Consider the following 14394-nt stretch of genomic DNA (forward strand, 5'->3'; position numbering starts at 1 on the left):
TCAAAAGCAATTACAGGCAGCTTTTGGTTGTATGATACTGTTTTTCTGGAAACCTCATTGGAAAATAGTAATTATCAAAAAATTGACACAATTTTCTTCTAAAACAGCTTTACAATTGGAGGTTCTGTTTCTGAGACATCAAATAAATAACGAATGTTTGAAAAAAAAAAAAAAGCCATAAATGTAAACTAGAACCCAAAGTAGTAACTAAAAATAGTACGATTATATTCAAAGTTCCACAAAATGGGTAGAAATACATTAGGTGATTACACAAGGGGTTCCAACTTACTCTGAAGCATAAATATCTGACTTAAAAACATAGCTTTACGGGATGTTAAATATGACCTAATAAGCTAGTTAAAACACATAAATACACATAAACACATACACACACACAAACATCACTTAAAAAAAAACAGCCAGTAAGTTGGAGACTCACAGGTTGTCGTTTACAGAGGAAGAGCTGGAGGTGCAGAGGAGGAAGGGACACACGGGGAGTTAGCGGCACAGGGGGTCAGGAACCCCAGGCTCAGTCTCAGCATTTCTCCACGTTTTGTATCCCCGTTTTTGGTACCAAGCAGAAGAGTACACTGATGTATCAGTGGGTAAAGACAGTGAAAAAATTCCGTGAAAACTGATACTAGAAACTAAGCAAAAAGCTAACTGCAAAGCAGCATGTAGTACTTTGATGCTGACAGCACCAGCTCAGAGTTATGATATGTAGACTTGGAACACAATTGCATGGAAATGCTCTACGAGCTTGGAAAAAGAATGCATCTTTCTTTAGCTAAGACACTCAAATAAGTTTGGCCACTAGCTTTGCTTCACAGAAATTGTCAAGCAACACTAGGTATAAACAATTAGGTTCATGTTTTTTCTTTAGGTGCTAGGACTTTCTGTAGGTATGCAGTTTTTCTGCCAGGAGTCACTGTATAATATGCACTATACAGTGCATAATTATAACAATAACTTTCCACAAAGAATTCCTGAACTTCAAAATAGATTACCAGGTGACAGGAGTAAAATAACCAATAATCACTTATTATAAGTTGAACACATAATACTCTGGTTTTTCCACTACTGAGAATGAGTATGGGTTTAAAAGCCATACTTTACACAGCATTGAACTCCTTCCCCTGAGGATACCAGCTTATTGACTGTCTTGGTTATCTGTCAAATTGCCACATGATTTCCTCTTGAAGAACTGATATCTGTTCAGAGCAGAGATATTAAACAATTGATCTCAGGCAAAAGAAACGAAGTATCAGGTAAGGTTTCTTTTCTCTTGGAACAGAGAAGAGAAGGGATGAGGAATGAGTAGGGAAGGGGGTTTTAGGAGGAAGGAAGAGAAAGATGTGAACCTTGGCAGGGGCAAAATGAGATACACACTGATACAAAGAAGGGAGCAGTAGACATGTGCCTACTTGAAGGTGAAGAAGGGTAGAAGGAGGGTTAGAATCAAAACACTACCCATAGGGTACTATATTTCTTAACTGGGTGATAAAATATTCTGTACACTAAATCCCCATGACACGCAATTTACCCATGTAACAAACCTGCATACATATCCCTGAATCTAAAATAAAAGTTGGAAAGAAAAAAAAACAAAACAAAACAGATACTACACAGAAGAGTAAATGCTTTGTGTAAAATTGGCAAAAAAGTGAAAATGGCTTAAGATGATCCATTTTTTTCTCTGGGATAGAAGTGTTAGAACAACAATGTATTTGGGAGCAGCAGGGAACTATCAGAGCAGTCACAGGGTTTGAGGATATGTGGAGAATTATTTTTAAAGCAAACAACAATTCTAAACCAAAGGAATAATTACCCATGGTTAAATAACCTACATGAATCAGTAGTGACCCCACTGTCCTACCACTCCCCAGTCTCAGTCTTGTGCCCCAGAAACAACCACATATAACTGTTTAAAAAGGTACTACTGTTAACCAGGCGTGGTGGCTCACACCTACAATCCCAGCATGTTGGCAGGCCGAGGCGGATGGATCACGAGGTCAGGAGTTCAAGATCAGCCTGGTCAATATGGTGAAACCCCATCACTACTAAAAATACAAAACTTAGCCGGGCATGGTGGTGAGTGCCTGTAGTCCCAGTGACTTGGGAGACTGAGGCAGAAGAATCGCTTGAACCCGGGAGGCGAAGGTTGCAGTGAGCCAAGATCGCGCCAATGCACTCCAGCCTAAGCGACAGATGGAGACGCTTTCTCAAAAAAAAAAAAAAGAAAAAAAAGGTACTGCTCTTTCTAAAATTCTTTCAGTGACTTTCGCCATCTCTCTGAAGAATCTGTTGAAACGGCTACTTGTTGATGTTAATTTTAGACATTGTGTTCTGACCTCTTGCTTGATGGATGGGTGAGGACCACCTTCCCTGAGCTCCAATTCCATCCCCTTTGTCTTTCTAATGTAGTTATAGTATGCTTTTTAGTTCTCTGGCCTCTTCTGTGTAGGTTTATCCATATTCTTCCCTCCAGCAGTAGTACTCACCACACTACTAAGAGTCTGCTTACTTGTTTGACTCACCCACAGACTGTGAGTGAGGGGAGCAGGGTGGAATGTGGAGCAGGAGGAGGGTTTCTGGGAGGAGATGCTGGAGGAGTTGATACCGGAGCTGAATCTTGATGGCAAAGGTGAGTATGAAAGAGGATGGTGGACTAGGAAGTGGAAACAATTCAACAAGGAGAGAACGACAGATGTAAGGAGGTAAATGGTCCTTCACCCCCTGGCAGGGAATTTCAGCTTGCAGCAGAGAACAGGCATCAGCAGAGACAGAGTGGGGCAAAGCCTACAGCAGGCACGGGCTTTTGGTAGTGCTTCTAGACTGTCTCACCACTTGCCCTTGTCTTGGGAACACTTCTGCCTGCAACCTACCCAAGCTTGACCACAGGCATCCTGCCCACCACCACAACGGCACAGGTGACCACTGCCAGCCTGTCTTTCTCAAGGGCTAAGTGGGACTACCTTGGGAGAATTGCATTTTTTTTCTTTTATTAAGCCTCAAATGAAAGAGGAATGGAATTAAATGTCCACTTTAATGGAAAAAAATTAAATAAAAAATGAAATGTAGAAAATAAATTAGTAACACTTTAATGATACTAACAGATAATTATAATTCTCAAATAATTGTCCAAATACACTGGCATTAATGTGATGTGTAGGGGAGATTTTACATTTTGTTTTTTTCCATTTACTGCCAATCTTATGCTAACAAGAATGGTATCATTTTCATATAATAACAGAATGCCTAATTCAATCATCTTGCACATTAATTGATATGTTTGCAGCTGAGTCTCCAGTTAATGACCTGTCTTTTTTGTTTAGTTTTGAGATTTAAGTCAGCTTCTCATCCAGACTTGCCTGGCAGCATCCTATATCCATCTACGACCTTCACCTCATTTAACTGCGGCAAAGAAAATATTTTAGTAAAGCATTTTCTACTCTTGCACTTATTTAATATATTCATGTTTTCTGATTTGTCTTTCCTTTTATAATTATATTTTAAAAGTTATATTAAGCGTCCAGATATAATGAAATAAATGTCTCCAATTTATGAACATAAATATGAACATTTTGTTCAAGACAGCTAAAGTCTTTTTTTTCCTGCTTCACTCCTTTCATTTACTCCTTCAAACTTATCTAAAGATTCTTTGGTAGTTATAGTTAGCTGGAACCTTTGAACAGCTGTGGCTTATATTACGTTGAGAACCTTTCAAATTTCCAACAGGAACTTTTCTGAGAATCATTTGTGCTCTACTTTATTCATATAATTTCCTCATCTAAACACATTCCTAGCCCTGCTAGAGTTCTGCTTCTCTTAGAATTGTGTAATCCGAATTGGATGAAAAAATTGAAGAGGTATAAAGAACTACTAAGGACAAAAACAAAACAAGCTAGTTAATGATGGTGCTGAGGACCAGAATGTAGGCCAGTGACTTTCCAAAGGGAATTTCTTACTACGCATGTAACTTTTAGAGAGTTCACTGAAGCCTGAGGCCTCCTCATTTTTTTTGTTTTTTTGTTTTTACATTTTATTCCTTTCATTTGAGGACTAGCTGATCCTTCTCATTCATTCAACATTTACTGAGGACCTATGGTATGAGGACCTATACTAAGAGGATTCCACAGAAGAAAAGTAAAAGTGCAAACCTGCTTTCTGCTTTTATTCCTTTTTCACTGAACACTTAACATATGACTCACGTCAAATAATAACTTAAGATCAACCATCTTGCTTGCTGGAAATGAATATTTTGCTGTTAATCATGTTGACTTCCTAATTTCATAAAACCCCAAAAGGTAGTCATAATAAACATACCACTCATCTGATTCTCCAGACAAAACAGAAAAGTTGTTTTCTGAATAACTCAATAACTACAAATAGCTACAAAATGTCCTTTAGTCTCTCTTCCCTATTCAGGACTGCATCACCCTCCATCCAAAACCTATATAATTTATTTTATATCATTTTAATATTTCATTCCCCCATCTTCTTTTCAACAATGATTATTATTTTTTCTTTGCATTGATTAGTCAGACATATAACTCAGAGGAAAATAAGACAAGCAGTTTTAAAGCACCTAGATTCAATGTATTGTTTTTCCTCCAAATACAGCTGGACGTTCTGTTTAACAACCTGTTATTGGAAGGGAGAGAACCTATAACAATATAATACATTGTAACACATTCGGTAACAATATAATACATTAGGTATAATATAATGAATACCATAGAAAACAAAATCTAGAGTCAAAATGCTTATATGATAAATGTCTCTGACATTAGCATAAAATGAATCAAATATCAGTCAAGATTGTGATGATCAGTGAAAAGGAAGGAATAATTCAAATGTCAAAATCCGCAAATTCCTGATCCATTTTTAGGCTGGTCAGTCATAGTGTGGTGGCTCTGGAAGTCAGATTACCTAGAGTCAAATTCTAGCTCTGTCACTTAGTGGCTGTGTTTTTGGGGAAGTCATTTACTTCTTCTGCACCTCAATTTCCTCATATGTTGAGGAAACTGAAATTCCTGAAACTTTGTACTGCTGCTGTACAGTGCCAGGCACTGACAACTCTTATTGCTGTGACTGCTGGAATCAACTGAACAATCTTAATTCTTTTTTTTGAGATGGAGTCTCGCTCTGTCACATAGGCTGGAGTGCAGTGGCCCAATCTCAGCTCACTGCAACTTCCGTCTCCTGAGTTCAAGCAATTCTCTTGCCTCAGCCTCCTGAGTAGCTGGGACTACAGGCATGTGCCACTACTCCCGGCTAATTTTGTTTCTATTTTAGTAGAGACGGGGTTTCACCATGTTGGTCAGGCTGGTCTCGAACTCCTGACCTCGTGATCCACCCACCTCAGCCTTCCAAAGTGCTGGGATTACATGCACAATCTTAATTATTTATTGTGCATCTTTCAAGACTAATCTGTAGGTTTTATATATTGCTTGACCTTTAGCACCTGAAAATTCTGCTCCAGGTCCTGCCAATCACACCTATCCACTTAAGGATTTTCAAACCCGGCTCTAGAGAACTGATTCTTCTTCTTTCATTCAGGGTATGAATGAAATGGGGGTAACAATTTTGGGGTGATGGGGCGGCTGCTGTTTTTCTAATACACATGGTCTCCCTAGCTCCTTCCCTGTCCCCTTTGCTTCCCCCAACACCTTATCCCTTCTGTTAATTACATCTCCAGAAAGCAGGAATGGCTTTTACCAGCAGATACTCATTGATCTCAAAAGGATAAATATATACATATATATGGCAGGTGCAAAGACAATGGGCTAGAAAGCCTGCTTTCAGCTTCTTTGGGAATAAAAGGATATTTGCTATTTTTCATTTTTCTATGAAAGCCCTTGCTTGACCTATTTTTCTTCCCTCTATTCAAAGTTAAGCCTGGAAATAATACATTTTATTTTTTAGTTAAAAAACAAGAATAGAAAAGAGCCTCATTTAGTAATGAAGGGAACATAACCTTTATTCAATGCAAAGGGCACTGGATTCTATATTCATCTATGTGCCAAGCAACCCTCTGAGCTTTAAAAACTAATTACAGGGGGAAATTGTGACTTTTCAGTCTTTTTGGCTCATGCCATATTCTATGGTACTCTAAAGTGCTAAATCAAGGCACTCTGTCAAGTCTACCGCATTGGAATACCAATGAAGAGTGTCCTCTTCTACTTACCTTTGCTTTAAACTTCTAATTGGGATAGAGAATGTGACAGGTTAAAAGGAAAGAGTCACTCATATAACAAATAGACCTAAAAATTACTTTTCTTTTGTTAAGGCAAATATAGTTTGTTTTTCAAGCCATGTCTATAAGCAAAAACATGGATAAATCCTTTAGGCATAATGTTGAACAAAATAAATCAGATGCTATGATTAAATTTATATAAAATTAAAAGACAAGTAAATCTAAACTATGGTGATGAAAGTCAGACTAGTGGTTACTCTGAGAGCAGGACTTTTGGGGATACTAGAAAAATTGTATATTTTGATCTGGGATGGTATATAATGAGATATAACATTACATTTAGTTATACACTTAAGATTACATTTTACTTCACGCATTAAAAAATATACATTTAATTTGTTTTGCCTTCAAATTTAAGATGGAAAGTGATATAACTCAGTGAGCAAAACGAGAATAAAGAAAGCCAGGACCTTGATTCTAGCTTTTCTAAATCAGAAGCATGAGGTGGTAAAAGCTCATTTCTTTGGATCAGTATTCTCTCTTCTGGAATGAGGCTAGAAAGCATTCCCTTCAATTTAAACTACTGAAGATACCTAATAAGACTGACGGAAAATCCCATTGCTACGCATCGAATACAATTAAGGAGTTACACAAAAATAGGCTGAGGGACAAGAAGAAGAAGATATTTAGTCATTTAAAATAATCTGCAAAGTTGGGAAAAATATTTTTTTCTTCCAGAAACTGCTTGTAGTGCAACTATTAAGGTTGACAGCTGTAGTTAGGTGAGTATGCTTACAGAGAACGAGTGGGGACATGTTCACCCAGGTGTCTTCAAAATCTGGCAGTGGGAAAATATTATGGCAATACTGTGAAAGAGTGGAGCCTTGTGGCTTGACCTCTGTCCTAAGGTCAGTTTAATTATTTCTACTCAGGGCTCTAACGATCTCTCAATCATTCTTTACCTGTCTTGATAGAAAAAAACCCCTCAAGTTACTCTCTACATTATAGTCATGACAACATGCTGCAAATGAAGGGAACAGAACAGGCAGAGGAAATAAAAATGTAAGAGCTTATCATTCATATCAGATGCAGGGGGAAAATACGTTCAGCACAATAAAAGTTTTAGAAGAAAACATCTCTGTGACTTTGGTATATCACAGGTTTCTTAAATAGGATTCAAAATGTCCTGTCCATAAATAATAACAAATTCAATTTATTAAAACTTTAAAAAGTCTGTTTAGTAAAAGACACCATTAAGAGAGTAAAAACGGCAACCTGTACAGTGGGAGAAGATCTGTTGGTCGGTCGATCTATCTATCTATCTCAAATATGTTACATCCAGATATGCAAAGAACTCTTAAAAGTCACTAAAGACAGGCAAGCTAATTAAAATGGGCAATAGATTTGAACAAATATGTTACCAAAGAGGATATTCAATGGCCAATAAATATGTAAGTGCACATAAAAAAGTATTCAAGTTCATTGTTCAAGAGATAAATGCATATTAAACGACAACGAGATACCCTTACAAACCTACTGGGCTGGCTAAAATAAAAAATTAAGTGCTGGTGAGATATGGGGCAACTAGAACTCTCATACAACACTATAAGGGAAGCCGAGGTGGGCAGATCACAAGGTCAAGAGTTCGAGATAAGCCTGGCCAATACGGTGAAACCGACTCTACTAAAAACACAAAAATCAGCTGGGCATTGTGGTGGGCGCCTGTAATCCCAGCTACTTGGGAGGCTGAGGCAGGAGAATCTCTTGAAACCAGAAGGCGGCAGTTGCAGTGGGCTGAGATTGCACCACTGCACTCCAGCCTAGGCGAAGGGCGAAACTCTGTCTCAAAGGAAAAAAAAAGTATAAACTCTTACTACCACTTTGGAAAATTATTTGGCAGTGTATACTAAAACTCAACATATGCATACTCTATTACCCAGAAATTCTACTCCTAGGATATACCCAACCAAAATGCATATATATGGTTATCACAAACCCCCAGTATATTCACAACAGCACTATCTGAAATAGTTCCAAGTGCCCATCAGAATGATGTGTGTATGAATACACAATCACATGTACATACATACACACATATAGACACACACACATATAAATTGTTTAAAAACTTTGTTGTAGTAACATAATGAAATACAATATAGACTATGGAGTAATGAGAACCTATATACAACAATATGGATGAATCTTGCTCACATAATGTGGAACACAAGAAGACAGTCATAAAAATAAAAACGTATATAATTGTATGATTCCATTTATATAAGGTCCAAAAATAGATTAAACTAGTCTAGTAGTTACGAGTCAGTTAGGGTAACTTTTCAAGAGGCAGGCAGTAACTGGAAGGAAGGAGGACAAGAAGGCCCTTTGTTGCTATGTTCTATTTCTTATTGCTAATCTTCTATTTCTTGATCTGAGTATTGGTTACAAAAGAGAAAAGTGTAAAAATTGGCACAGTTGTGACTTTGATATGTGCACCTTCTCACATATTTATTATGCTTCATTAAAAGTATGTATATATAATAAATAGATATCCAATAAAAAGCAAACTACAGGTAATGCAAGAAGAGATGAAAACTCTAAGAAAGAATCAAGAGGAAATGTTAGAAATAAAAAACACTGGGTAACAAAAATGAAGAATGCCTCCAATGGGCTCAGCAATAGACTGGATATGGCCAAGGAAAGAACTGGAGACATTGAAGAAATGTCAATAGAAACCTTCAAAACTGAGCCAGAAAGAGAAAAGAAGAACAAAACAACAGAATATCTAAGAACTCTGAGACAGTTAAAAAACATGTGATCCAAGAACTATAAGACAGTTTAAAAAGGTATAACATATGCATAATGGGAATATCAGAAGGAGAAGAAAGAGAAAAAGGAACAGAAGAAATATTTGAAGCAAGAGTAACTGAAAATTACCCCAAATCAATTAGAGATACCAAACCACAGATTCAGGAGGCTCAGAAAGCACCAAGCAGGATATACACCATAAATTCCACACTTTGGCATATCATATTCAAAGTACACAAAGTCAAAGACGAAAAAAATCTTTAAAGAAACCAGAGGCAGAAAAAACCTACAGAGGAACAAGGGCAAGAATTATATCAGATTTCTCTTCAGAAATCATGCAGGCAAGAAGAGAGTGGAATGAAATATTTAATTGTTAAAACAAAAAAACAACAACAATCAATTGTGATGTTTAATTTTATATGTCAACTTGACTGGGCTAAGAGATGCTCAGATAACTGGTATAACATTTCTGGTGTGTCTGTGAGCGTGTTTCTAGAAGAGATTAGCATTTTAATCAGTAGACTTAGTAAAGAAGATCCTCCCCCACCAACATGGATGGGTATCATCCAATCCACTGAGGGCCTGGATAGAACAGAAAGGTGGAGATGGGTGAAGTCCTTCTCTGCATGCTAGAGCAGGACATCCATTTTCTCTTGTCCTCATACACTGAAGCTCCTGGTTCTCAGGCCTTCAGACTCCATGACTTACACTAGCCCCACCCTCCACCCCTGTTCTCAGGTCTTTGGACTTGGAATAAATTACACCACTGACTTTCCTTGTTCTCCAGCTTGCAAATGGTGGATGGTGGAACTTCTTGGCCTCATAATTTAATGAGCTAATTCCTATAATCAGTCAATCAATCTATCTGTCTATCCATTCCTCCATCCTATTAGGTCTGTTTCTTTGCAAAACCTTGACTAATACATCAGTCTAGATTTCTGTACCCAGTGAAATTATCCTTTCAGTGAAGAAAAAATAAACACTTTCTCAGACAAATAAGAACTGAAGGAATTTGCTGCCAGTAGATCTGTCTTGCAAGAAATGTCAAAAGAAGTTCTTCAGAGAGAAGAAAATTGATACAGATCAGAAACCTGGATCTACACTGAGAAAGGAGGAGCATTAGGGAAGGAATAAACGAAGGTAAAAATAAACCTTTCTAATTCTTACTTGCAGTGTATAGTGTAGTGTGTAGCGGTACAGTGTTATTGAAAGCAGACTTGGATTAGTTATAAATGTATACTACGAATGCAAGGAGTAAAAAAAGAAGTATAACTAATACGGTAAAAGACAAGAAAAATGGGATCATATAAAATAATTAAAATAAGAGAAAACAGAAAAGCACAATTCACAAAAAAATATGTAGGACTTAATTAAAAGTTCTCCTCTGCAAAAGACATCGTGAAGAGAATGAAAAGGCAAACCACAGGCTGGGAGAAAATCTTTGCAAAATACTTATCAGATAAAGAACTGCTAACCAAAATATACAAATAACTCTTAAAACTGGACAAGAATATCCATAACCCAATTAAAAAGTAGGCAAAAGATCTGAATAAACACTTCACCAAAGATATACAGACAGCAAATAGCATATGAAAAGATGTTCAACATCACGTCATTAGGAAATTGCTAATTAATACAATGAGATATCACTAGACGTTCATAAGAATGGCTAAAATCCAAAACACTGACAGCATCAAATGTTGGCAAGGATGTGGAGAAACAGGAGCTCTTGTTCCTTGCTGTTAGGAATGTCAAATGATACAACCACTTCGGAATACATTTTGGCAGTTTCTTATACAACTAAACATACTTTACCCTTATGATCCAGCAATCACATTCTTTGGTATTTACTCAAATGAGTTAAAAACTGGCATCCACACACAAACCAGTACACAAATTATTTATAGCACCTTTGTTCATAATTGCCAAAACTTGAAAGCAAGATATCCTTCAATAGATGAGTGAATAAAGTAGTACATCTATGAAATGGAACATAATTCAGAGATAAAAAGAAATGAGCAATAATACCACAAAAAAACATGGAGGAAACTTAAATGCATATTGCTAAGCAAAAGGAGTCATTCTCAAGAGGAAACATGCTGTATGATTTCAACTGTATAACGTTCTGCAAAAGACGAAACTATGGAGGTAATAAAAAGATCAGTGGTTGCCAGGGGTTCAGGGTGTCGAGGGAGGGAGGGATGAATAGGAGAACACAGGAAGTTTTTAGGGCAGCAAAATTATTATTCTGCATAATACTACAATGGTGGATGTATTCCTTATACATGTGTCAAAACACATATATTTAGAATATGAAGAATGATCCTTAATGTAAACTACAGACTTTAGTCATTAATATTGTATCAGTATTAGCTCATCAATTATAAGAAATATACCACATGAATGCAAGATGTTAAAAACAGAGGGAATGGTTGGTGGAGGTGTAAGGGGATCTATGGCAACTCTGTACTTTTTGTCCAAGTTTTTCTGTAAACCTAAAATTGTTCCTTCAAAAAATGAAGGTGGTGAGAGAGAGAGTTTTCTTATATAATTAACTAGCTAACAAGTTTCTTTCAGATACTGTGAAAAATAAGGAAGAAAAACATAAACAGGAAGAATTTAGGTTAAATTACACATGCACTTTTACATATCATGGTTTTGAAAAAGTTTAACATGACGCTATAGAAAATTTTCATATTAAAAAGTTGGTAAAAATATGACACTACAGTGTATGATTATAGGTTAACTTTGTGAGCAGTAAAGATTTGTCTACAGTTGCACAGTTTGAGAGAGAGAGAAAGACAAGAACACAGTTCTGTGATGAATTAAACATGGGCCATTACTCCTTTTATTCCTCTTCTAGTCTTTGTTTCCTTAAAATGCTTTTATTTTATTTTTACCACTTATTCAATTCACTTAGGCAAAAGAAAATAATATTAAACCTAACTTTGATGTGACAAAGTATTACCACCATTGTTTTTCTACTTTACACAGCTCTAAAGTGACAGAGGTGAAAATGTTTCACTGTGGCAAGCCAGCCATATGGAAATGAGTAGCTTCATCAAATGAGGCCACATTTTCATGGCTAAGTAAATAATTTAAATTGAACAAAGGCAAATGTTGAGTGACGAAGTTAAAAGAAAGACTCTACTTTTGTTAAAACACAGAAAACAATCACAGATGATACAAAGTACGTGAACACACACACAGGAAGCACATTTGTGTTTTCCAGGAAGCCCAACAAACAGTTTTATGGACTGAAGAACATGTTAAGAACAATCATAACATATTCTGTATGGACACAAATTTATCTTACTTTCATGTTTGAAAGGGTATGGCCCATATGGGGGCGATAAACAGCTTTGCTGAATGAATGAATGAATGAATTCTATTTTTTCTCTAAGAGGAAAGAAGAACCTATAAATTAAGAGATATTTTAACCCAATTTAGCAATGTTCCAAATTTGACTCACATTAATGTTTTTCCTTCTGAAGTTTTGAGCTCAAGGCACACTTGCATGGGAAATGAGGTGAGGCAGGAGGAAAACAGATTTTACTAAGTTCAAGTAATTGCTGTTTGATTTTTAGAATTGGCCAAAATCTCATGTAAGAAAAAATTGGTTAAACAGATGTGCTTCCTCCCCATGTTTAATACAACTTAGAAAATGGACCCTTTACCTTATGAAATCTTCTTCCTCCTCTCTTTTTGGCCTCAGCTGTTTGGGTTGAGCCATATTCATCCAGTTTGGTAGAGATTTCAAGAGTCTGCTGATATCATCATCTTTTGCCCAGGATGCACTGATAACAAGTTTTTCTTCTGACTGGACAATACCCCTAAACACAGCCAATAGAAAAGAGACACTGTAGCATGATGCCTGGCATTCAGTTAGTATTTCCATCTACCTTTGCTGCAAAAAAGAGATCACACTCATCTCTCTTTTGAACATAATCCATTATCTATGGACTCTATGGGAGTCCGTGATACCCATTAATAGGTCACATTACTGGGAAACAGCATTTCTAGATTTCATTCTTAGTTTCTTAGTTCTTGAGTAATTGTGACGGTTGAAAACACTAACTAGGTCCTCTTACTGTATTTGATCCCTTAGGATAAATAAAAGCATATGGTACGTTTTGGGGGAATCTTTTAAGAAAAAGTGGGATCTTTGAATAAAAAGTGGGATAACCATGTTAAACAATGCTATTAAGTGACAACATAACTAGTACCTGAAAGGTGACAGAAGTGTTACAAAAGGTTGTACTCTGACTTCTTGGTTTAAGTTATCAATTAGTTCTAGTTGAGGGTATTGTTTGAATTATGGACGCCCCTCTCTTCACAGCCAATCTACCATCATTAAGAAACCCTGAGCCCCAGATGTCAGGCAGAAAAAGCCTTTGATTGCTGCCATCTCCAGCGGGCTCTGACTAGTGACCTAGAGCTGACAGGCTTCAAGTCTTTTAATAGGGCCCAGGGGTTAGCTATTAACACTGCTCTTACCAGAATGTTACCTGTAAATTCATCTTAAATGTTCAAGTTCAATTTAATTAAAAAGCTTTTCTTTCTGTTCAACATTTGTCACTATAACTAATTTTAATGATCTAAATATCCTCGTCAGCAATACTAGGTGACAGAAGTGACAGAGTCTCTGAGACTGACCAAGACTCCAGGAGATTGCCCTCATCATAGGCAGGAATCTCTTTTGGTACTGGGGGACATTCTGCACTTCCAAATACACAATATATATGGCATGTATGTATGATACCTCCTTGACCCAACAGACAATTAATGTTTGTAGACAAAAGAAGGTGGAGCCTGGGCCAGATGCAGTGGCTCACATCTATGACTGCAGCACTCTGGCAGGCTGAGGCAGGAGGACTGCTTGAGGCCAGCAGTTCAAGACTGGCCTGGGCAACATAGATTGACCCTCTCTACAATACAAAAACAAAAACAAAAAGCTGAAGCCTACAAACCTTGATTCATGACAGATTGACTTAAGTTAACATAGTTTCGTGTTGTAGGGCAGGGGTCCCTAAGCCCTGGGGCACGGACTGGTCCTGGTCCGTGGCCTGTTAAGACCTGGGCGGCACAGCAGGAGGTAAGCAGCAGGCCAGTGAGCATTACTACCTAAGCTCCCCTCCCGCCAGATCAGCAGAGGCATCAGAGTCTCATAGGAGTGCAAATTCTATTGTGAACTGCACATGCGAGGGATCTAGATCACATGCTCCTTACGAGAAACTAATGTCTTATCATCTGAGGTGGAACAGTTACATCTCGAAACCATCCCATCCCCTTTTCTCCCCCCAAACCCCACCCCAGTCCGTGGTGACAAAAAGGTTGGGGAACACTGTTGTAGGGAGCAATATTACCCTGGTTCTTTTAAAATAACT

General features: G+C 37.3%; 1 protein-coding gene across 5 annotated transcripts in view; it reads right to left on the minus strand.

Moving 5' to 3' along the window:
- EXOC4 (exocyst complex component 4) overlaps positions 1-14394 on the minus strand; it is an 818008-nt gene that overhangs the window by 142417 nt on the left and 661197 nt on the right. For all 5 annotated transcript variants that reach the window (XM_017957173.2, XM_021935349.2, XM_017957174.2 and 2 more), the window contains one exon: positions 12685-12840. In XM_017957173.2, the coding sequence (XP_017812662.2) occupies positions 12685-12840 (156 nt within the window). The remainder of the gene's footprint in view (positions 1-12684; positions 12841-14394) is intronic.

This window comes from Papio anubis, chromosome 4 (genome assembly GCF_008728515.1).
Source record: "Papio anubis isolate 15944 chromosome 4, Panubis1.0, whole genome shotgun sequence".
NCBI lineage: Eukaryota > Metazoa > Chordata > Mammalia > Primates > Cercopithecidae > Papio > Papio anubis.